We start from the raw sequence: 26,187 nt of genomic DNA on the forward strand, positions 1-26,187 counted from the left end.
TGCTATGCGGCCACTATAAGGTGTGGTACATTTATACCATAAAGCCAGTTTTTTTATATTTTGGATTGATGTGGAATCCTGGTCTTATTTCTAGGAACCATGCAAAGTATTCCATGAGCAAGTCTGGCAGCGTTCCAGATGTAGGAATTTTATAAATTTACTATTGATTATCCAGTAAGCTTATACAGGTTTTAATAAAAAGATTGGTTGTGGTTCTGACTGGAATCCCGGGCTTGGTCCAGTAAAAGTCCTCTCGATTTTTCAACAATTACACAGTAAATCGAGAAGTGATATTTATAATTTTTACATTGTTTTTTCCAGATTCAGTAAAGAAAATAGAGAAAACCATACACCATACACCTTTCTACCCTTTGGAGATGGACCAAGGAACTGCATAGGGATGAGATTTGCTATGCTAAGTATGAAAGTAGCCATCACATCCATCCTCCAGCACTTCACCTGTCGACCATGTAAAGACACATTGGTGAGCTGACTATTCCATACAAAGCCAACATTTTCTTTTATTGTTTTTTTTTTATCATTGATTTTAACAAGTATCTCTATGGCTAAGTTCACAAGAGCAAATGAGAAATTGCCTGTTTGTCACCTAGAAAAAACGGACTATTTTTCATCTACATTGCCACTCATATGCCATCCAGACGTCCGTTTTTGACATTTGTATGGTATCCATTTTTATACATCAATATTTAAAAAAACGGTTTCCTATGTTAATATCTCAAACGGATCCGTTAATATAGATGCCATACTGATAATTTACATATGGAATACTTTTTTTGTGGATCTACTAAGATGTATTTGTGACCCTCATCCAAAAAAACAGATAAGACCAGCACATGCTAAAAAAAATTTCTACATAGACCATTGATCAGTGTGGGAACACATTCATATGAAAGAACACATTGACTATCATTGCTCCATGTTCTGCCTGTGGGACATCCATTTTCCCCATAGACAGAAGTCTGACTGAAAATATGTTATTGTGAGCGTACCATAAGTAGGACTTTCTTGGATGCATTTGAAATTCATAGAGGATAGTCTACAGCTTAAAACCCCCCAAACTGAGCCAGCACCGAGTAGCTCCTCTCCTGGTGGCCTCAACCATGCAAGTAGACTTCTTGTTGGCAATACATCCAGTAAATAAATATTTTAATTAATTACAATATATTTGTTTCTATATCAGTCAGTACAGTTACAGATAGAATACCAATAGTATATCATCAGAGTTGTGTTGTGCTGATATCTCACTGTACATTTTTCTGTTTAACAGGTCCCGATGAAGTTCAGCACTCAAGGTTTCATGCAGCCGAAGAAACCAATTGTTCTAAAATTTGTGTCCCGGACTAGGGCTGACGATTGAGAAACAGATACATATAATCCCACATAGCTCATGTAGTCCAGAGTACATTTAGATATTTTTTGTGATTTGACAATGAAATTAAGTTTAAATAAAAAGTCAGTAAAGCGAATTTTGTTTAAAAAACAGATTGAAGACCACATATTGTGTACTCTGCATTGTACATCCGATTATGCATTAGTGTTCCAGCACTATCATGTATAAAATAGTACTGAAAGAGAGTACACTATTTAGATGGTGTATTATCTTACACATACACACGTGGTCAAAATTGTTGGTACCCCTCGTTTAATGAAAGAAAAACGCACAGTGGTCACAGAAATAACTTGAATCTGACAAAACTAATAATAAATTAAAAATCTATGAAAATGAACAAATGAAAGTCAGACATTGCTTTTCAACCCTGCTTCCAGCAAATTTTTTCAAAAATTAAATTTATGAAATAGGCCTGGACTGAAATGATGGTACTCTTAAAGGGAACCTGTCACGTCCTAGTAGCTATGTAAACTGCCCCCTTTGGCTTGTTAGTGATGCAATGTGCATCACTAACAAGCTGTTTTTATGAAAATCGGTGGTTGTATAATGATGTTATATCGTTTTATATACTTTATCCTACCTGCTCGTATTCGGTCATAGGGGAGTGATTCTCACATGCAGTCATGGGCGGTCGCCGCGTTCAGTCAGTGCTGGCGCCGTGCATGACATTTGAATACTGCTCCCTGAAAGCGCTATGTTTGAGGGGAAGCATGCGCATTTGCACGCGTCGGGCCGCTGGTCCGGCGCATGCACACTGAGGCTGTGTGATTACCAGCCTCAGTGCGCACACGCTGTGACCTGTGGCTGGCGGGTGCGCAGTCTTGTATATTGCGGTCACCACTGTAGTTTCACTGAGCATGCGGTGACAGCAAGGTACATAGCTACTAGCACGTGACAGGTTCCCTTTAACTTAATATTTTGTTGAACAACCTTTTGAGGCAATCATTGAAATCAAACGATTCCTGTAACTATCAATGAGACTTCTGCATCTCTCGACAGATATTTTGGCCCACTCCTCATGAGCAAACTGCTCCAGTTGTCTCGTGTTTGAAGGTTGCCTTTTTTCAGCTCTTTCCAAAGACACTCAATAGGATTTATGTCAGGGCTCATAGAAGGCCACTTCAGAATAGTCCAATGTTTTCCTCTTAGCCATTCTTGGGTGTTTTTAGCTGTGTGTTTTGGGTCATTATCCTGTTGCAAGACCCATGACCTGCGACTCAGACCAAGCTTTCTGACACTGGGCAGCACATTTCTCTCTAAAATCCCTTGATAGTCTTGAGATTTCATTGTACCCTGCACAGATTCAAGACACCATGTGCCAGATGCAGCAAAGCAGCCCCAGAACATAACAGAGCCTCCTCCATGTTTCACAGTAGGGACAGTGTTCTTTTCTTGATATGCTTCATTTTTCCATCTGTGAACATAGAGCTGATGTGCCTTGCCAAAAACTTCCATTTTTGTCTCATCTGTCCATAGGACATTCTCCCAGAAGCTTTGTGGCTTGTCAACATGTAGTTTTCCAAATTCCAGTCTGGCTTTTTTATGATTTTTTTTCAACAATGGTGTTCTCCTTGGTCGTCTCGCATGAAGTCCACTTTGGATCAAACAACGACAGATGGTGCGATCTGACACTGATGTTCCTTGAGTTTGAAGTTCACCTTTAATCTCTTTCGAAGTTATCCTGGGATCTTTTGTTAGTATTCGTATTATCCGTCTCTTTGATTTGTCATCAATTTTCTTCCTTTGCTTCCTCTGGCCTATGTTGAGTGTGGTACACACCATGCCATCAAACAGCACAGTGAGTATCTGTAGCCCTATATACAGGCCCACTGACTGATTACAAGATTGTAGACACCTGTGATGCTAATTAGTGGACACAACTTGATTTAACATGTCCCTTTTGTCACATTATTTTCAGGGGTACCATCATTTTTGTCTAGGCCTATTTCATGAGTTTAATTTTTTGTTTATTTTCTGTGGAAGCAGGGTTGAAAAGCAATGTCTGACTTTCATTTGTTCATTTTCATAGATTTTTAATTTATTATTACTTTTATCAGATTCAAGTTATTTCTGTAAGTCTTGTGGGTTTTTCTTTCATTAAACGAGGGGTACCAACAATTTTGACCATGTGTGTAATTGGGAGATATTTCCATTTTATATACAAATAGTGAATAGCTTTATTCAGTCATCAGTAACTACATGATACTGAGGTAGAGGTTTGCTTTTTAATTTCTCAAAACATATGGCTAACATCAGCCAGCCACAAAGGACACAATGATCATGTACTTTAAAGCTGCAATCCATCAACAAAATATTTTTTTTTTTCTGAAATAACACAGCGTGGAATCTTAATAAAAATAATATAAAGACTCTTGTGTATGCCTGGGTTACTTGTTTTAATTCAAATATACTGTTGTATGCCATTTTGATTCCTTCTTCTCCTCTTATAATGGCACCCATAATGCCGACTAAGTTTACAATGATGCCTCTGGATTTACGGAGGAGGTGGAGTCGCATCACATTGCTCTTGCCTATCTCTAATGGTAGCAAGTGATATTTCACTGCAGATCCTCTCTCATCCCAGGTGTGCTTGATGGGAGACAACGCAGTGTCGTACTGGGGTGTCTGGGGCCCACAGGAGGAATTGATCCTCAGGGCCCACCCTACAGCTATATGCAAATACCTGATAGCCTATATGCCCGTTATAGTGGAGCGTCTGCTGAAAATCACAGGCGGCTCCAGCACATCTACTGTGCACGTGCTATAACTGGGATGTACAATTACGGTAGTTTGCAGTAAAGGGGTTCTTTGGTTAAAACAAGTTATCACCGATCCAAGGGCTCCACAGAATAGGTGATAACTTACTGATCTTTTGGGTCCGAACATTGGAAACCACACTGATCGGAAGAATGGGGATGTTTTATCCCTGACAGGATACTTATCCCCATTTTAAAATGCAGCGGCAGGTGGGACGTCTGACCGCAGCTCCATTCACTCTCATTGGGGCTTCCAGAAAAAAAACAAGAGCAGCCACTGAGAGAATGAATGGATAAGTGGCCAAGTCGCACATGAACTCCAGTCTAATGGGGATAAAAGCTCCACATTCTACCAATCAGTGTGGGTCCCAGCAGTCAGACCCCCACTAATCAATAATGTATCACTTATCCTGTGGAGAGGTGATTACTTGTTTTCCCCGGAGAACCCCTGTAAGTGCATCTTGTTCCAAGTATTTAATCACTAATGGAAATAAAGAATTTTCTTCTAATTAATATCAGAGAGAACAAATGACCGCCATACACAACACAATCCACTATACCAACACCAATAGCACCACATACAAGGGAGAAATACTGCCACACCATGACTGGACTACATATTACCACCGCATAGTGACCGAATAATACTACATACAAGGAAGAAATACCACCACACCATGACCAGACCACATATTAACACCACATAGTGACCGAATAATACCACATACAAGGGAGAAATACCACCACACCATGACCAGACCAAATATTACCACTACATATTGCCCGAATAATACTACATACAAGGGATGAATACCACCACACCTTGACCAGACCAGATATTACCAAGCCATAGTGACCGAATAATACTACATACAAGGGAGAAATACCACCATGCCATGACCAGACCACATATTAACAGCATATAGCGTCCAAATAATTCCCCATCATTTCTCTCCCCCACCTCCATAATTGCTCTCCCCATCCCCATCATTCCTCCCCCCCACCTTCTCCAACATTGTCATATATCCCCCACCTTTTCCATCATTGTCATATCTCCTGCATCATTGCCATATCTCCCCCCACCACCTCCATCATCATTGCCATATTTCCCCCCACCACCTTCATCATTGCCATATTTCCCCCCACCTGCTCCGTCATCATTGCCATATCTCCTCCCACCTGCTCCATCACCATTGCCATATCTCCCCTCACCTGCTCCGTCATCATTGCCATATCTCCCCCACCTGCTCCGTCATCATTGCCATATCTCCCCCCACCTGCTCCGTCATCATTACCATATCTCCCCCCACCTGCTCCGTCATCATTGCCATATCTCCCCCCACCTGCTCCATCATCATTGCCATATCTCCCCCCACCTGCTCCATCATCATTGCCATATCTCCCCCACCTGCTTCGTCATCATTCTCATATCTTTCCCCACCTACTTCATCATCATTGCCATATCTACCCCCACCTCCTCCATCACCATGCCATACATATCTCCCCCCAACTCCTCCATCATCATGCCATGCATATCTCCCCCTACCTCCTCCATCACCATGCCATATATCCCCCACCATGTCATATCTCCCCCCACCTCCCCCATTGCCATGCCATATCTTCCCCCACCGTGTCATATCTCCTCCCACCTCCCCCAATGCCACGCCATATCTTCCCCCACCATGTCATATCTCCCCCCACCTGCTCAATCACCATTGCTCTCTCTCAAAAAAAAAAAATACTGACCTCTCAGCGCGCTCCCCTGCAGCACCGTCCTCTGCTTCCTGCCCGGCATCTTTCTCCCTGACGTCATCAAGCAGCGCGAGCCTGCGTCAGGGAAGAAGCGCTGGGCAGGAAGCAGAGGATGGATCCCTCCAGATCTGCTGTCATTTTCCTCCTGTCGGCAGCAGAGCTGGAGGGATCGCTTCCTGCCCACCGCACAGGATGAGGGCAATCTGGCCATGGGCCCCCCGAAGCCGCACTGCATGGGCCCACCTGACCATCCGGGCCCTTGCAGTGCGGAGCACCGGCGGCCATGATAACCAGGGGCCCCCGTGCATTCTGCTCGGGGGCCTGCTGAGGACCCGGGCCCACTGGAGAATTCTCTGGTGTCCCGGTGCCCCAGTCCGACCCTGGAGACAAGTCTGGAGATGCTGTAGAGTGTAGGCCATGGTAGCACATTTAGGCCACTTAATCTGCTCACAGTAGCATGAGCAACATGTGGCCTGGCATTGTCGTGTTGCAACATGTGGCCTGGGACACTTTGGAAAAATGGCTGTACAATTAGTTCCACAATTAATACATTCTGTACTGTAAGTGGAATTAGATGTCACATACCAAGCCAAAGGCATCAAACAGTGTCATGCAAACCATCAGAAGGCATTTGCATGACATTGGGCTTACCTGGAAGCACCTGCCTGTTACCTGCCATGCCCACTTGCCTGCTTACCTGGAAGCACCAGCCTGTGCCCGCTTGCCTGCTCACCTGGAAGCACCTGCCTGTTACCTATTGTGCCCGCCAGCTTGCCCACCCGGAACACCCATCTGGCTATCAGCCGAATCAGCCTGCCTGTCTACCCGGACCACCCGTCAGCCTGCCTGCCGTGCTCATCCACTGTACCGGTCAGTTCCTGCCTTCTGACCTGTGGGAGTCACCTGCTCTCATACAAGGTCGGTCCCAGAGTGGCACCTGGTCCCTCTGCTCGGTCCCTTCCTGGTTCACGGAGTTGACTGAGCCACCGTGCGACCTTGGTCAGGCCGAGTAGATACTTAGTCACGCCCCTCTGGTCCCTCCTTGCACCGCAGCACAGAGGTTCCACCACCCGGATCCGTAACACTTGCTTTCAAAGGCTATCATGGTGCAGAGCAAGACGGCAAAAGAGGCTGGAATGGAGGCCTATCTTCATCATTGATGAGTGCCACTTTTGTCTTTGACACAATAATTGACGGAGATTGGACTGGAGACCCCAACGGCAAGGCTAAAAGAGGTCTTCAGGAGGAAGCCTCACATCCATCCTACTCACAGGATTATGATGTTTGCTGGAATACTGTACAGTAGCCAGAACCCTTTAGTCACCACTCCAGGTACAGTCACAGATTGGTATTACATATATTTGGCTGTAAAAGCGCTGTGGCATTGATAGCGCTATTTAAGTGAGTAAAATCTAAAATAAATAAAAATTTGGTCGTGGAACAAGTGGTACGGCCATTGCTCAATAGTGTCTTAGGAGCTGTTTTTCAATATGACAACAGGCCACATGTTGCATGTGCTACTTTGAGCAGCCTGCAATGCCTAAATGTGCTACCATGGCCTGTAGCATCTCTAGACTTGTCTCTTATTTAGAATATCTGGGACGTCATTGGTCAGCAATTGCAAAGGGAGCTTCTAGCAGTGGATCTTGATGATTTGCGTTCCGAAGTGCCTTCAGTCAACTAGTATATTCCTAAGACAGCCATTAATAACCTCATTCATAGCATGCCAAGGCATGTAAGTGCATGTATTTCTGCGTGTGGTGCTAATACTCGATATTGAATAAATCAAGCTGTTTTGAAAATTTTGTGTCCATTTTTTCATCATTTGTATATTATTAACATGTCTATTGATCCTGTGATTTCCATAATTCCATGACTTTTACTTGGCAATACAATTTTAAAGGAGAGGAGTGTACATATACAGTATATAAACATATATACTGTATATACATATATATAAATACTGTATATATGCAGTGGATATAAAATGCCTACATACCCCTGTTAAAATACTAGGCTTTTGTCATCTATAAAAATCATACCAAGAAGAATAATTTTAGAACATTCTCCACCTTTATTGTCACCTATAATCTGCACAAATCCATTAAGAAAAAAAAATGTCTTTGGTCAACACCTGCAAAACTCTATCCTATTTGGGGGTTGTCATGCTGCTGACTCTCCAATTCACCTGATGTCACTTTCATTTGCACCAAAGCAGCTGAAATTGATTCCCAAACACTTATATGCTTCCTAACTGGGCGGATTGATGTCACTGAAGTTGGGGTTATACTGTGATGATTAACCACTTCGCACCAGAGCCTGTTTTTGCCTTCGTGACCGGGCCAATTTTTTCAATTCTGACCACTGTCACTTTATGAAGTAATTACTCTGGAACGCTTCAACGGATCCCCCTGATTCTGAGATTGTTTTTTCGTGACATATTGTACTTCATGATAGTGGTAAAATTTCTTCGATATCACTTGCGTTTATTTGTGAAAAAATTTGAAATTTGGCAAAAAATTTTAAAATTTTGCAATTTTCAAACTTTGAATTTTCATGCCCTTAAATCAGAGAGATATGTCACACAAAATAGTTAATAAATAACATTTCCCACATGTCTACTTTACATCAGCACAATTTTGGAACAAAATTTTTTTTGTTAGGGAGCTATAAGGGTTAAAAGTTGAGCAGTGATTTCTCATTTTTCCAACAAAATTTACAAAAATATTTTTTTAGGGACCACATCATATTTAAAGTCACTTTGAGGGGTCTTTATGACAGAAAATACCCCAAAGTGACACCATTCTAAAAACTGCACCCCTCAATGTGCTCAAAACCACATTCAAGAACTTTATTAACCCTTCAGGTGCTTCACAGGAATTTTTGGAATGTGGAAGAAAAAAATTAACATTTAACTTTTTTCACAAAAATGTTACTTTAGACCCAATTTTTTTTAATTTCACAGGGGTAACAGGAAAAAATGGACCCCAAAATTTTTTGTGCAATTTCTCTTCAGCGCGCTGATACCCCATATGTGAGGGTAAACCACTGTTTGGGCGCACTGCAGGGTTCGGAAGGGAAGGAGCGCCATTAGACTTTTTGACTGTAAAATTTGTTTGAATAATTAGCAGATGCCATGTCGCATTTGGGGAGCCCCTAATGTGCCTAAACAGTGGAAACCCCCCACAAGTGCCACCATTTTGGAAACTAGACCCTTTAGGGAACTTATCTAGATGTGTGGTGAGCACCTTGCACTCCCAGCTGCTTCACAGAAGTTTATAATATTGAGCCATAAAAATAAAATTTTCACATTTTTCCCACAAAAAATGTTTTTCATTCCCTAATTTTGCATTATCATAAGGGTAACAGGATAAATTGCACCATGAAATTTGTTGTGCAATTTCTCCTGAGTACGCCGATACCCCATATGTGGGGGAAAACCACTGCTTTGGTGTACGGCAGGGTTCGGAAGAGAAAGGAGCGCTATGTTGTCGCTGACATGCCGAAACAGCAGAAACCCCCACAAGTGACCCCATTTTGTAAACTACACCTCTCAAGGAATTCATCTTGGGAAGTAGTGAGTATTTTTTAATTTTTTAATTTATACCATTGGGCAGTGAAAAAAGCATAATTATATTTTTACCACAAAAAAATGTTTTACCCTCAGATTTTACATTTTCACACAGGGCAATGGGTAAAAATGGTGCCGAAATGTGTCACACAATTTCTTCTAAAAGTGGCAATACCCCATATGTGGCTGTATCGTACCGCTCAGCCATACGGCGAGATCTGGGGGAGACAGAGCACTATTTGACAATTGGAGAACAAATTATTGTAGAATAGGCACTTGGATTTGGGAGCACAACATTTTCTGAATTTCTTTTGGGGGCAAGGGCCATTTCGCTTTTCCAGAGCCTTTCTGCTACCAGTAACTTGGAAGTCACTTATATTTTTAACAGATGACGGACCTGAGTGGGGACTAGCTTTTTTTGAGGACTGAGTTGAAGCTTTTATTGGGAACATTTTACGTAACATTTATCCGGCTCTCTAGGCTGAGCACTTACATCGGGGTTTCCATCTAAATTTCCAAGTGATGTAATTCAGATGAAACCCCTGTGGGATCCATTCACTGTAATGAGGCAGCAGAGTTACTCTGGACTCCATCTGGCCTCTGTTTAGCGGTGTCTTTTTTTTCAGAAGTGCACAAAACTGTGGCCAACCGCACTTTTATGCACGCCTAAAAAAACTTGCACCGTGGGATCACAGGCCAGACGGCATCCACAGTGGCCTATATCTGCCTCATTACAGGGAATCTTCCGTCATGGGTTCCGTCTGAATCACGTATTCCACAGATTTACACGGAAACTCTGGTGTAAGTGCTCAGCAGGATAAGTGTGAGCAGAGCCTTACTGCGATCTTTGGGAGACATAATAAACAAATCAGTAGCAGGTGAAGAATTGGTTTTATTTATTTTTTACGCCATTACCCGTGCGGTATAAGTGATGAGATTACTTTATTCTTCGTGTCGGTGCGATTACAGAGATACCAGATTTATATCGGGTTTTTATGACTGACAGCTGTCACACACTAAGAGACGCTTTTTTTTGCAAAATCTAGTTTTTGCATCGCCATATTTTGAGAGCTATAATTTTTCCATATTTCGGCCAACAGAGTCATGTGACAGCTTGTTTTTTGCAGGACGAGTTGACATTTTTATTGGTACCATTTTTGGGTACGTGACATTTTTTGATTGCTTTCTATTCCGTTTTTTGGGAGGTAAAATTAACAAAAACCAACAATTCAGGAATTGTTTTTTGAGGTTTTTTTTATGCCGTTCTGCGTGTGGTAAAAGTGATCAGGCAGCGTTATTCTTCGGGTCAGTACGTTTACAGCGATACTACACTTACTGTATATTTTTTTTATGTTTTGGCGCTTTTACACAATAAAACAATTTTATAGAAAAAATATTTTTTTTGCATTGCTTTATTCTGAGCGCTATAACTTTTTTATTTTTTGGCTGATGGAGCTGTATGGCAGCTTTTTTTTTGCAGAACAAGATGACGTTTTCAGCGGTACCATTTTTATTTCCATTTTGCTTTTTGATCGCATTTTTTTCCACTTTTTGTTTGGCGATATGATGAAAAAGCATATTTTTTTGCTCCGTTTTTTATTTATTTTTATTACGGTGTGCACAGGAGTTAATTAGTGTGACAGTTTTATAGATCAGGTTGTTTCGGACGCGGCGATACCAAATATGTGTACTTTTTTTGGTTTTGCATAAATATACGGATTTATTGGTTTAATATTTTATTTATTTATTTTTATTTATTTTGTGATTTTTTTTTTAACAGTTTAAAAACATTTTTTTTTACTTTTTTTTTTACATTTTTACTTAGTCCCTGTATGGGACATTAATTTTTATTTTTCTTGTCACTGATCTCATGTAATGTAATAGACATGTATTACATTACATGAGATCTTTGCTGACTGTTTCACAGTCAGTGTGTCCTGCCAGGCTTCAGCTGCAGGCTGAGCCAGGCAGGACACCATATATGGCAGATCTGGAGGCGGTCATGTGACCTCCAGCTGCCATAGCAACGCCAGGTCCTGGAAGGTATAAGGGGGCCATCGGAGAGGTAAGTGGACGACCCCCTCTCCTCCTGCTGTCTTCTATATGCCGTGATCACTATAGATCGCGGCATATAGAAGACAGCAAAGGGTTAACATCACTGGGACCTGATCCAATCAGGTCCCGATGATGTTCCCTGTCAGAGCTAACGCTCGACACCGGAATCGCAGCGCTTGCAGGACCCTGGGGGTCCTGAGCGCTGCGAGACCACCCACCGTTTTTAAACGTCGGCGCCGCACAGAGCTCAGCAAGCGCCGACGTTTATCTACAGTGGGCCGTCGCGAAGCGGTTAAAGAGTAACTGTCGTTTTAATTTTTATTACATTAATCAATAGTACACATGAAAATAAACAACTTTGTAATGTTAAAACCCTCCGGTTTGTTTTTTCCATCTTGTGTTTTGCGGTCACATGACCATCTGCCTTTATATTCCAGCTCCGCCTTTATGGCTGTGCTGGACTTCAGTGTTTGACTGTTTCTCTAGCCTGGTGCTTCGGTGCCTTTCTCTTTCTAGTTCGCTTGGTCCTCTGGGACCTCTAGTACATTTTTGTCAGTTTGTCTTTTTGTGTTCTGCAACAACTTCTCTGTTTAGGAGGTGTCCCATTTTTGTCCCAGTCCTTAGTTCTTTTAGAGACCCCTCCCTTAATTCTATAGGTCTTCGTTCAGACTAGCCGAGGATGAAGGCGGGTCTGTTCACTAGGAACAGGCAGCCCGCTATACCGTAGGGATTCAGCTTAGTCTTACTGTAGGGACAGCTTTCCCCTATCTTTCCTTAGTACATGTTGCAGATCATAGCAGTAAGTCGAGCCCAAAAAAACTAAAAGGAAAGAAATTCAGGGATCAGTATGGTTTCCGTCCAGGATTTAGCTCAGCGCCTGCAGGGATTGTCTTTGGAGGTGGCCAAGCTTCAGCAACACGTGAGTAGCTGTTGTGGAGTGCATTTTGTTGAACCCAAGGTAGGACTGCCTGATGTTTTTTATGGTAAACATCAAGATTTTTTTTCCTTTAAAAATGCTTGTTTGTTATATTTTCGTTTGAGACCAAGGTCCTCTGGGAATGAATCACAGCGCATTGATTTCATTATGTCACTTTTGCGCAATGAACCACAGGGGTGGGCCTTTTCTCTCTTTTTTCTGCTATGGGGCTATTATATGACGATCCTGATCGAATCTCATCTGCTGAAGCAGAACTCAGGCATTTGAATCAGGGGTCAGATGATGATGAAAATTATTGCACACACTTCAGGAGATGGGCTTCAGAAGTTAAATGGAATGATCCTGCGCTGAGATGTTTATTTCTTGCTGGTCTAAGTGAAAGGGTTAAGGATTTGCTAATTGCATTCCCTGCACCTGAGACTCTGCAGGATGCCATGCAGTTAGCTGTTCGTGTAGACAGGAGTCTTAGGTGCAGGCTTAATGAGGTAAAGACTCCTGTAATGTCAGTTCCTAGTCCCCAGAAAATCTGCTCTGACGGCGGAGAACCGAAGGAGGTTGGGGCGATGTCACTCCGCTCTCAGGAAAGAGACCGGAGGTTTACCGAGGGATTGTGTCTTTATTGTGGTAAAGTTGACCATTTGATTAAGTATTGTGAGCGTCGTCTAAGTAAAGAGAAAAAAAGGTCAGTTACGCCCGTATAGCTTGTTTACGCTCTGCAGGAGTATTTCTTTCTGGGAGTACTACTTTGCAGGGAGATTTGATTAAATTTCAGGTATTTGTGGATTGTGGTTCAACACTTTATCAATCACATTAAGGGTTTTTGGAAAACCTTAAATTGAAATCCAAACCTTTGTCATCACCTATTTCTGTGATTGCAATTGATAACACTCCTTTGAAATGTATTACTCACAAGACTGCTGCATTTCCCCTCACTATCAATGGAGTTCACCAAGAAATTTTGGACTTGGTTGTTTTAGATAATTTACCCTCTCCAGTTGTTCTAGCATTGTCTTGGTTAAAACTGCACAATCCTTTATTGGACTGGTCTACTAATGTGATTAAGTCTTGGAGTCCGAAGTGCTATGATAAATGTTGTAATGGTCGCATTGCGGCTGTGGAAAAAGGGGAATTACCGGTACCTATTCAAGATTTTTGGATGTTTTTTTCGGAGGAGGAGTCGCAAGTTTTACCTCCTCATAGGGATTATGATTGCGCCATTGTGTTTGTTCCGGGAGCTACTCTTGTTTAATCTGACTATCCCTGAAAGAAAGGCCTTGGAGGAGTACATACAGACTAGCCTGGCTGCTGGTCACATTAGACCTTCTAAGTCGCCTGTGGCAGTTGGATTTTTCTTTGTTAAAAAAAAAGGACGGCGGTTTACATCCATGTCTGGATTTTCGTGAAATTAATAAGATTACCGTACGCAATTCCTACCCATTGCCGTTGATTCCTGACTTGTTTAACCAGTTAGTGGGGGCCAAGTGGTTCTCCCATATTGATCTCCGGCGGGCATACAATTTGTTATGAGTGAAGAAGGGTGATGAATGGAAAACTGCTTTTAACACTCCGGTAGGTCATTTTGAGAATATGGTGATGCCTTTTAGTCTTACCAATGCACCTGCATTTTTTCAGAACCTTATTAATGACATCCTGAGACCTTTGATTGGTAAGAATGTGGTTGTGTATTTGGATGACATTTTGATTTATTCACCAGATCTAGAGTCCCATTGGCAGAGTGTATGTGAAGTTTTGCAGTTATTGAGTGATAATTTACTCTTTGCTAAGCTGGAGAAATGTGAGTTCGCTGTGCAGAAAATTTGTTTTTTGGGCTACATTGTCTCCAGCGAGGGCTTTGAGATGGACCATATGAAGGTTCAGGCTGTGCAGGAATGGCCTAGGCCTAATGGTTTGAAATCTATACAGAGATTTTGGGGTTTTGCCAATTATTACAGGAAATTCATTAAGAATTTTTCTGTAATTGTTAAACCTCTAACCGATCTCACCAGGAAAGGTGCGAATACAGCCCAGTGGACTAGTGAGGCCATTGAAGCGTTTGAGTATCTCAAAGAGAGGTTCAGTTCTGCCCCTATCCTTATGCAGCCTGATGAGACCAAGCCTTTTTTGGTTGAGGTTGATGCTTCATCGGTGGGGGTCGGAGCAGTTTTGTCTCAGGAGAACAAGGGTGGAGTACATCCTTGTGCCTTCTTTTCGAAAAAAAATTCGGAAACCGAGCTGAATTATGATGTTGGAAATCGGGAGTTGCTGGCTATTAAACTTGCGTTTCAACATTGGCGTCATTTTTTGGAAGGCGGTAGATTTCCTATTCAGGTTTTCACAGATCATAAGAATTTGATCTAGCTGGATGCTGCCAAGCACTTGAATGCCCGTCAAGCTAGGTGGGCACTTCTTTTTTCTCGGTTTCATTTTTCTGTTACCTATATCCCTGGTACTAGGAATGTTAAAGCCGATGCTTTATCTCGCAGCTTCTCTCCTACTGTCGGTGCCGAGGAGGAGGAGAGCATTTTACAGAAAGGAGTTGTGGTAGCGGCATTGGACTCCGTTTTGGAGAATGGGATTCTGAAAGCTCAAGATGATGCTCCATCTAACACTCCCCATGGGAGGTTGTTCGTGCCTAGAGCCTTTAGGAGAGATTTGTTTGTGGAGTGTCATGAGTCACGGGTGGCAGGTCATCCAGGATTTTCGGAGACTAATAGACTTATCAGTCGCAGTTTTTGGTGGCCTGCATGGCAGAAGGAAGTCATCAAGTGGGTGTGACTCGCCCCCTGGACCGCAGGGTACCCGGAACCGGGCTTTTTGTAGGATGCTGGGGGCTGTAGTCTCTGTGTGGCGGTGACCCGGTCCCGTGGCTCAGGGTGGTCAGGCGAATGGAGGTATTTTGTGGGGTTTTTGTGGTTTAATGTCCGACTACGCCACCCGTGGAATGCGGTCAGTGTGGACCGCCGCTGCAAGGCAGACCGCTGGGGCTGATGGTGTATGCAGCTTAGGTAGTGTGACTCCCCACGGGAAGAGTACAGCCCCAGGGCAGTGTCGTGGATGGTGGGGGTGATAGTGCAGATAGTCCCAATACCAATAGTGCCGGAGGAGCAAGAAGTCACAGACAACGTGTTGCAATCCAATGTCTTTTACTCACAGTTTGTATTCTCCAGGTCACTCTCGCGAAGCAGTGACCACCCAAGCCGTGCTGCGTCCACCAGGCAGGGGACTCGGTCAACTCCCAGGTCTTTCTGGAGTATGTCTCAAAGCTCCTTTCCGTCCTTTCTCTGGCTCGTGCCCCACCAGTGACCAAGCTTATGTCCAGCTCCCGCGGGCCTTCTCTTGGGAGGGCTACGTGCCCACGTCCCTGACCCTATATGGTATGCCTTCCTAGCAAGGTGTAGCGAGGGGTCGCACCAAGGGCTGGTCACGACCTCCGGTTCTTGGCTGAAGATGATTAGCTTCCACCAATTTGGGATCCGTTACCCTGTTCTGCCAACCCGTCACCCGCAGTCTCCTGGGTCCTTAGGGTTCTCTCTTCCTTCTTGTTCCTGAGCCTTTCTGTTTCACTTGTTACTTCTGTTCTGGTCTTGTTCCCTTTCCTTTCCACTGTTCCTTCTCCTCTCTCTCTCTCTCTGGCCCCGGCCTCTTCTCAGGCCCGCCTCTGAGCAGAGCTCCTACAGAGCCTCTGCTCCCTGTCTTCTGCACTTCTCCTCACAGACTGAACGAACTGAACTGAACACTGTTCTAAGATGGTGCCCACCTTTTATACCTCCCTCTGACCATGAGCCCAGGTGACTAGCAACCAATGGGCTCCTACCTATGCTCAGGAACCAACCCCTATCTGCCCCTACAGTACTGGGTATTCCACCCCCCTCCCCACTCCAGCCAGGGACATAGTCGGTCGTGCCTGCACTTCTTTCTAGTGGGAGCACCGTTGAGCTGTCCCTCGGAAATGGTGTGTGTGTGCTGTATGCAGCTTACTGAGCCTTGATCCATACTCCATCCTTACCCGGGAGTGGGATATCACACCTCTGGCTGAGGTGCAATACCTCTGTAGCGACCAAGTCCTCGGGGCGCTACATTCCTCCCCTGGTAAAGCACAGCACTTCCTCGGGCTGGAACAGAGCAAAAACAATTCACAGGGTATGCAAAAACTTTTTCAATAACTGCTTACATCAGGAAACAGACACACTTGTACAATTCCCTTCATAGGAAACACTCTGATGAAACACTTTTGGTTATTACTTCCGGAACTCTTTTACCATAAAACACATTATAAAACTTTTGCAAGTAAAACATTCTTCAAAAACACATTCTTGACTTCTGGCCGCTGTGCAACTGGCAACCAGGTATTCACTGTTCTCAAAGGTGCTTGAGGTAGAGGTGCAGTTTCATTATAAAACCAGTAGGGGGCGCCTCAAAAAACGCAACTATATACAGGGACAGCCGCTCTCAGTCCTCGGCCAGGTAGGGAAGAGGATGGCTGCTCTCAGTCCTCAGCCAGGTAAGGAAGGGGGTAACTTGGAAACGGGTAACAGTCTTTTAGCTGTCCCAACGGGGACCACACTTACTTACGGGAACAGTTCAAAAGAAAAACAGTCCTTGTACCCTAACAGGTAACTATGTACAGTTCTTTACTCACGCTGCTTTCTTTTAATAGCTACGTCCTCCTTGCGCTCCCTCCTGAGGGTAGTCTTCAGACCCGTCCGGGTCCTCTTGGCTTTCCTCGTACTGGTGGTACTGCAGCTCCTCCTCCGTGAGCCGGTGAACGTGGAGGGCGTACGGTCCCTTGGCACCCTTGTGCCGGGTGAAGGTGACCACATCACCCGGGTAGAGATCGCGTCCGCAGTGTCCCTCCGGCAGGTGGCTCTCGACGTCCCTGCGGGTGACAAAGACGTCGCCGGGGGTTCTCTGGTCTCTGATGAAGCCCCAGCCATGCTCCAGTTGGAACTTTATTACGGTCCTGGTGACTCGGGGACCGCGGGCGGCTCGGGCGTCTTGTCGGGCCCTGCGCTTCTGCTGCGCGCTCCGGGCCTGCAGCTGTTCCTCTTGGATCCGCCTCTCCCGCCGTTCCCTTTCAAATACCTCCAGCTGTTGACGGCAGCTCTGCTCACGCCGGGCTGCGTCCGCCCGGGTCTCCTGGGTGAACCCCATGAGATTCTCACCGATGGGATCCCATGCAAATTGAGCGTCCTCCAGCGGGGGCGGAGCGATTTTGGCGGGCTCCGGAGCCGGGATCAGAGGCTCACGCAGGGGTTGCTCTCTCCGGAGATGGGGGTTGACGTACTCCGGTGGCCACACGAAGGGCAGCCCGTCCGGGCCGGTATGTTGCGCAAAGAGGTCTGCGCCCAGGGGTGGCATCACGGGCCTCGGTCGGGGAGCAGCGCCCGGGGGCACTCGGCCTTGCGACCAGGCTGGGGAATTTCCGGTCGGGCCTGGGGGTGGCACTGTTGAGGAAGAGGGCGCTGGAGGGGCAGCGGCGCCCGGGTTCACCAGGCCTTGCGACCAGGCCGGTGGTACTTCCTATTTTGCCGCGCCCGGGGTCGAGGGGCGTGGCGCGGAACGGGGCGTGACCGCGGCTCCTGCCGCTTGAGGCCTAGTTGGGAGCAGTGGCGGCGCGGTAACGGGTGCGGTGAGTAGGGCTTCGGGCTCTGCGACGGGAGGCTGGGGCAGGCTTGCAGCTGCTGGGCTCGGGGTGGTGACGTCCCCATTACCTGCCTCAGTCCTCGCGGCTCCCTCCGCGGCGTCGTCTCCGGCCTTCGTCCCTCCTGCACCATCCTCGGAGGCAGGCGTGCTCCAGGTTGCGGGTGGCGCCTCCTGCTGGCGGGTTCCAGCCTGCCGGGCCATCTCTCTTCTCCACTCAGCCAGCGCATTCTGCTGCGCCCGGAGCATCCTCCGGTCCAAGTCCTCCAGCGCAGCCTGCACACGCTCCGGGTCCCTGGGGAGCTGCGCCAGGATCTCCACCAGGCTGTATCGCAGTGCGGCCTGCAGCAGGCTCCGGACCAAGGTGTTGGTACTGCTGGGCGCTTCCTCCATTTCCGGGTGCGGTCTGTCTAGACTGATCCAGACCGCGCCCTGCCCCACGGTTTTCTTCACTTCCTGCCCCCATTGGGGGTGGTCCTGGGGCAACTCGGTGACAGTCAGTTTCAGGGGCAGCCCTCCCACGCTGATGGACATTTCCACAGCCGCATTCATGGCTGGTCGGGGCGGGCTCCTTCTTTGGCGCCATTCTGGGACCTGGCCCACGATGGGAGGTGGCCTCCTGTTGTCTTTTGGCGCGCACATTATGGCACCCGTTCTGCCGGGGCGGGCGCCATTTTCAATACAGTCAATCCTCGATAATACAGTCTTTTTCTTCTCAGGCACGCAATACCCGCTGGTGACGGGTTGGTTACAATCCTGCTGACTACGCCAAAGTTGACTCGCCCCCTGGGACGCGGGGCACCCGGAACCGGGCTTTTTGTAGGATGCTGGGGGTTGTAGTCTCCGTGTGGCGGTAACCCGGTCCCGTGGCTCAGGGTAGTCAGGCGAATGGCGGTATTTTGTGGGGTTTTTGTGGTTTAATGTCCGACTACGCCACCCGTGGAATGCGGTCAGTGCGGACCGCCGCTGCAAGGCAGACCGCTGGGGCTGATGGTGTATGCAGCTTAGGTAGTGTGACTCCCCACGGGAAGAGTACAGCCCCAGGGCAGTGTCGTAGATGGTGGGGGTGATAGTGCAGATAGTCCCAATACCAATAGTGCCGGAGGAGCAAGAAGTCACAGACAACGTGTTGCAATCCAATGTCTTTTACTCACAGTTTGTATTCTCCAGGTCACTCTCACGAAGCAGTGACCACCCAAGCCGTGCTGCGTCCACCAGGCAAGGGATTCGGTCAACTCCCAGGTCTTTCTGGAGTATGTCTCAAAGCTCCTTTCCGTCCTTTCTCTGGCTCGTGCCCCACCAGTGACCAAGCTTATGTCCAGCTCCCGCGGGCCTTCTCTTGGGAGGGCTACGTGCCCACGTCCCTGACCCTATATGGTATGCCTTCCTAGCAAGGTGTAGCGAGGGGTTGCACCAAGGGTTGGTCACGACCTCCGGTTCTTGGCTGAAGATGATTAGCTTCCACCAATTTGGGATCCGGTACCCTGTTCTGCCAACCCGTCACCCGCAGACTCCTGGGTCCTTAGGGTTCTCTCTTCCTTCTTGTTCCTGAGCATTTCTGTTTCACTTGTTACTTCTGTTCTGGTCTTGTTCCCTTTCCTTTCCACTGTTCCTTCTCCTCTCTCTCTCTCTCTCTCTCTCTGCCCCCGGCCTCTTCTCAGGCCCGCCTCTGAGCAGAGCTCCTACAGAGCCTCTGCTCCCTGTCTTCTCCACTTCTCCTCACAGACTGAATGAACTGAACTGAACACTGTTCTAAGATGGTGCCCACCTTTTATACCTCCCTCTGACCATGAGCCCAGGTGACTAGCAACCAATGGGCTCCTACCTATGCTCAGGAACCAACCCCTATCTGCCCCTACAGCACTGGGTATTCCACCCCCCTCCCCACTCCAGCCAGGGACATAGTCGGTCGTGCCTGCACTTCTTTCTAGTGGGAGCACGTTGAGCTGTCCCTCGGAAATGGGGCATGTGTGCTGTATGCAGCCTACTGAGCCTTGATCCATACTCCATCCTTACCCGGGAGTGGGATATCACACCTCTGGCTGTGGTGCAATACCTCTGTAGCGACCAAGTCCTCGGGGCGCTACAGGTGCGTCAGTGTACTGTGTGTGCTAGGTCAAAGGCTTCACATACTCCTGCTGGGGGTTGCTTTGCCCTCTGGAGGTTCCTAGTGCGCCTTGGACGCATCTCACAATGGATTTTATTACTGATCTTCCTGTGTCCGAGGGCTTTACTGTGGTTGTGGACCGTTTTAGTAAGATGTGTCATTTGGTTCCATTCATTAAGTTGCCCTGCGCCAAGACACTCGCTAAGGCATTTGTTAAGGAGATTGTCAAGCTCCATGGCGTTCCCACGGATATTGCTTCTGATAGAGGACCTCAGTTTGTGGCTCGCTTTTGGCGTGCTTTTTGTGACAGGTTGGGAGTCCATTTGTCGTTTTCGTCTGGTTTTCATCCTGAGTCTAATGGACAGACTGAAAGAAAGAACCAGGATGTTGAACAGTTTTTGCGTTGTTTTGTGGCGGACAATCAAGAGGCGTGGTCTTAGTTTCTGCCTCTCGCAGAATTTGCTCTTAACAATCATACATCCTCCTCTGCTGGGTGTTCTCCTTTTTTTTGTTGTACTGGGAGACATCCGTCTTTTGGTTCGTTCTCCAAATTGGGGTCGGCGGTGCCGGAGGAGGAGAATTTTTCTGGTGATTTGGAGAGAGTTTGGACTAATGTACGTTGCAACCTTCAAGAGGCTAACAAGAAGTCCAAGAAGTATTTTGACAGGAAACGTAAGGAGGTTTTGTTTACTGTGGGTGACATGGTTTGGTTGTCCTCAAAGAACCTGCGGTTGAGGATTCCCTATAAAAAACTGGGTCCTAAGTTTGTGGATCCATTTAAAGTGCTTCAGATTGTTAACCCGTCTGCTGTTAGGTTGGATGTCCCTACTTCCTGGAAGATTAATCCTGTGTTTCATGTTTCCTTGTTGAAAAAGTACTAGCATTAATTCATCACACTCTCTTAGTTGTGATAAAGTGTAATTTATTGATACAGCATAAATCAGATTAATCAGACCAGTGATGGGTGGCGACAATATATTGGGACGTTTCAGCCTAAATTGGCCTTATTCAATCCAGTCGCTACTGCAAAGAGAGGATAATTGTATGAGTACAACGTGAAAATGATAAACAATTAATCGTGAAATTACATAGGAAAATAACACATTAAACAATAAGTAAGCAAATCATACAAAATCATAGAAAAAAAATCCAAGTTTGTTAGGTGGACGTATAGAGCACCAGGAACTGGAAAAGGGGAGGAGAAAGGGGAGAAACAAACTTGTACAAGATGAAGGTAAGAAAATATAAAGTAGTCATGGTACAGAGTACATAGAGATACACCAGAAAACCTTACTTGCTGCTGGCTGATGTAGGGGTCGAGGATTTAGGCTATTCTTAAGACCAGGAGTGAGATCTCTGTAGGGAGAGACTGAAAGAATATAGGTGTTATGGTATGAAGTAAAGGGTGGGATCGCGTGTCAGCACAGGGGTATACTGAGTGGAGGTACCAAAGCATGGCTTGGATAGATGGTAACTAGTAGAGGGGGGCAAATGATCAGAGGGCACTGTGCAGTCTGAGTGGACGCCAAATCGGAAGGGGCGGGGCCAATGCTTCAGCTTCGTGGGTTGTCATGGAGACCAACCAGACAATGTGTACTGCGGTGCCTGTGCAGTGTGTGTAATAGCGCTATCAGATGGGCACTTACGCAGGATGCTTGCAGGGGTGGTTGGGCCATAGAGAAAAGAGTGGGATGGCGTGTAGTTATGGTTTAGGTATGATTAAAGGGGTGGTTATAGATAGAGGAGGGGCATAGAGTCAGTAGACACAGTAGAGTGGCACGTTAGTAAGGAGAGGGTTAGTGTTAGAAAAGGGTTAATGTTAGTAAAGGGACGGGGTAATCTCGCCTACTTACCCCGGGTGAGGACACGGATTAGTGTGTCTGAAAAGGAGAGATTCATATGATTAAACATTAATAGGTCCAATCTATTTCCCTATTCAGACCTTTAGGAGCGAGTGTCTGTAAGGTATAAATCCAGTAAGCCTCACGATCCTTGAGTAACCAGATACAATTACCCCCCCTCCTTGGTCTAGGGACCTGTTCAATGACGTGATATCGTAATTGCGCTACGGTATGTTTATGCTTAGAGTAATGGTCTGGTATGAGGAGCCAGTTTTTTCCGCAGCGAATCGTGGACTTGTGGCTAGCGATGCGAGCTCTTATATGTTGCGTGGTTTCTCCTACATAAAGCAAGCCGCATGGGCATTTGATTACATATACGACAAAGTTTGAATCGCATGTGAAAAACCCTTTAATAGGGTATCTTTTACCCGTCCTGTGGTGCGTGACAGTATCAGACTTCGTGATATTTGAACAAGCTGCACAGCTCAGGCAGGGGAAAGTACCATGCCTTCTTGCGCTGAGAAGGCGTTGTGAGGCGGTGGTCTGGGAACTGCCTATGTCAGCCTTGATGATCTTGTCCCTGATGTTGGGGGCTCTTCTAGTGCACATGAGGGCTGGGTTGGAGAAAGCCGGTATATCTGGGTAGGCTCTGGAGAGTAAGGGCCAATGTTTCTTAATGGAGGAATGTATTTTTGACATAAGTGGATGGTAGGTGTGTACGAATGGGATGCGTTCCGTGTTGTGTGAGGGAAGTCGCTGTTGCCTAGGTTGTAGTGCTCTTGATCATTCCTCCTCGAGAAGTTTGGTAGGGTAATGTCTGTCTTGAAATTTTTGTGACATGGTCTGTAGGCGTTCGGGGAGGAGGTCCGGGTTGCTAACGATACGTGTGACACGATGGAACTGGGAGCGGGGCAGGCTGTTCTTGGTAGCCCTAGGATGGCTGCTAGAATAGTGCAAAAGACTGTTACAGTCTGTGGGTTTTGTGTATAGATCTGTTGTTAAGTGACCATCCAAGTCTTTCAGGACAATGGTGTCCAGGAAGGAGATCTGAGTCAGGTCATAGTTTAGTGTGAACTGGAGTTCAGGCCAGATGGAGTTGAGTGTATTAAAAAAGGTAATCAATGAGTCTATGGGTCCCTGTCAAATGCAGAAGATGTCGTCTATATAGCAGTGGTATATACTGCAATGTTGTTTAAATAATTCATTAGGGTAGATGTAATCCTCCTCAAATTTATTCATATATGCATTTGCATAGGCCGGCGCAACATTTGATCCCATCACGGTACCACGCTTCTGTACAAAGAAATCGTCCCCAAACATAAAGTAGTTTCATGTAGTACTAAGGAGAGTAGCTACAAACAAAATTGGATTGAAGTTGGCGAGAGGTAGGACTGGGAGAGTAAATGTGCGGTTGCTTCTAGGCCTCTGGTGTGTGAAATCTAGGTGTACAGACTGTTCACATCCATTGTAACCAGTATAGTCAGGGGAAGTGTCCGGAACGTTCCTAATGATGTCCAGGAACTGGTTAGTGTCAAGTAAAAAGGCTTTGGTTTTCTGGACCAATGGCGTGAGAATTTTTTCAAGGTATCTAGCTAGGGGCGAGAGGATGGAATCGGTGGAAGCCACAATGGGACGGCCCGGTGGGTTAGTAGTTGATCTATGGATTTTAGGTAATGTGTAGAAAACTGGAATTACAGGATGTGGATTGGTCAAAAATGTGACCGTTTTTGAGTCAATAATATTAAGGGAGTGGTATCTCCTGAGTACATCCTGAATCTTCGAATGGATGGTATTGGTGGGATCGTGTGAGATTCTAGTGTACGTATCTACATCAGATAATTGGCGATTGATTTCATTAGTGTAGTGTGCCAGATCCATGATGACCGTGGCCCCTCCCTTGTCAGCTGGCTTAATCACAATTTGTTTGTTGGATTGGAGGATCCTTAGAGCTTGTTTTTCATCTTTAGTGAGGTTTTGATGTGTGCGATAGAACCCTAGTCGTTGTTCATGTAGCAGGCCCTTAATATCTTTGTCAATGAGGGATATTGTGGTTTTGGCTGCATGATTAGTGTGTGGTGGTGAGAATGAACTAACATTACGCAATCCTAGAGAAGTGATGGAGAGTTCCGGTACAGAATTACCCTCGGTTGGGGGAACTCTGTGCACGGATGTCTCGACAGAAATTCCAAAGTGAGTCTTAAGGCGTATCAAACGGTAAAACCATTGGAGGTCCTTCTCCAGCTGGAAAGCGTCCCAGTTGGGTGTGGGACTGAAGGAAAGGCCTTTCTGCAGAACCTGTAGTTCGGTTGGAGTAAGGGTGTAGCTTGAAATGTTCCTCAACAGGTTGGTCATCTTACCTGGGACCGGGTGGTCATTTGTTGTCCGTCGAGATCTTCTGGTGGGTTTACGCGTTGGTGACCTCCTCGTCTGCCTTTCCATAAAAAACTTTGTCCTTTTGGACCAGTTGAAGAATTGCTTCCGGAGCTGAAGGAGCCTTGATTGCGTTGTAGATGCTGTCGATGAGAGTAGTTGGTTGAGGAGGTGTGCCATCGATATACCCGATCGTTGGCGTAGTCGTCATTATCACGTTGAAATTTCTGCCTCTTGCGCTCCGGTAGTGTCTTTTGATGCTCCAAAATAATCCTGTCTGTTTTGGCTTTGAGGTTGTTGAAATCGACTGAGGATAGGTTTGCTGCCAGTTGTGTTTCTATTGCTGCAATGCTTCTTTCTGTGTCCTTAATAGCTCTCTGTAAATACTCAACAGTTAAGATAATTATGTCGAGTGAGCACTTATTCAGGATTTTCTTGAATGTTTGGCAATACTCGGTATTATCGGAAAAGAGAGTGGGGCTCCGTAGATGACTCCGTAGACCCCTGGGGATTTTTCCTTGTCTGTGATATTCTGCGAGAGTGGTGAGGTGTAGGTCATAAGAGACTAGTTTACGTCTCTCTTTCTCATAGTCTCTTGTACGGATCTCTTCAGAAGAAAGTCTGAGGAAATCATTAGATGTAGTAACTAGTGATAGTATACTATTACTGGTTGCATTATCATACTCAAAGGTATTAGAGGACATTTGGTAGACTGGTACAAACGCCTAAGCATTCATTAGATAAGTAGATAAATTGGCGTGCACTCTGTCATTATGCGAGGTGCAGATGCAATGGACTGGTGAGCCCAAGACAATGTACTAGCGTTAATTCATCGCACTCTCTTAGTTGTGATAAAGTGTAATTTATTGATACAGCATAAATCAGATTAATCAGACCAGTGATGGGTGGCGACAATATATTGGGACGTTTCGGCCTAAATTGGCCTTATTCAATCCAGTCGCTACTGCAAAGAGAGGATAATTGTATGAGTACAATGTGAAAATGATAAACAATTAATTGTGAAATTACATAGGAAAATAACACATTAAACAATAAGTAAGCAAATCATACAAAATCATAGAAAAAAATCCAAGTTTGTTAGGTGGACGTATAGAGCACCAGGAACTGGAAAAGGGGAGGAGAAAGGGGAGAAACAAACTCGTACAAGTTGAAGGTAAGAAAATATAAAGTAATCATGGTACAGAGTACATAGAGATACACCAGAAAACCTTACTTGCTGCTGGCTGATGTAGGGGTCGAGGATTTAGGCTATTCTTAAGACCAGGAGTGAGATCTCTGTAGGGATAGACTGAAAGAGTATAGGTGTTATGGTATAATAGTAGCTGGATCTGCTGCTGTAGGTTAGGTAATGGAAGGAGGGTACCTCTTAGTGATACAGGTAATGCTGGTTTCAGTAGTTCTAGAGAGGAAGGGGATGGTGGCATTAGGTGTCACTCAAATTGCACTGTGCAGATGAAGTATAGTAAATCCTTCAAAAAGGTGTACTTACTAGTAGAAGTCAGTGACTGGCCGATGGCAGGGCTGAGCTGGTAATGGTGAGTAGCGGCGCGGGCTGCGCCTTGCTTATGGGAGGCCGTGCTCAGGGACTGTGAGGGGCGCCCTTCTTAAAGCCTGCAGTGTGATTGAACCGGAAGGGGCGGGGCCAGGACTTCAGCTTAGTAAAAAAAATAAATAAATAATAGATGGGCTCTTATGCAGGATGCTAGCAGGGAAGGCCGGACCATGA

General features: G+C 45.8%; 1 protein-coding gene across 2 annotated transcripts in view; it reads left to right on the plus strand.

Annotated features, from left to right (window-relative positions):
* Positions 1-1,659, plus strand: part of LOC141259517 (cytochrome P450 3A9-like) — a 97,231-nt gene extending 95,572 nt beyond the window's left edge. For both annotated transcript variants that reach the window (XM_073675643.1, XM_073675644.1), the window contains 2 exons: positions 322-484; positions 1,289-1,659. In XM_073675643.1, coding sequence (XP_073531744.1) covers positions 322-484; positions 1,289-1,378 — 253 coding nt within the window. In that variant the 3' untranslated portion in view covers positions 1,379-1,659. The remainder of the gene's footprint in view (positions 1-321; positions 485-1,288) is intronic.
* Positions 1,660-26,187: the final 24,528 nt, after the last annotated feature.

Source organism: Phyllobates terribilis, unplaced genomic scaffold, assembly GCF_046119375.1.
Source record: "Phyllobates terribilis strain yellow unplaced genomic scaffold, ASM4611937v1 Scaffold_3__8_contigs__length_932513732, whole genome shotgun sequence".
Lineage (NCBI taxonomy): Eukaryota > Metazoa > Chordata > Amphibia > Anura > Dendrobatidae > Phyllobates > Phyllobates terribilis.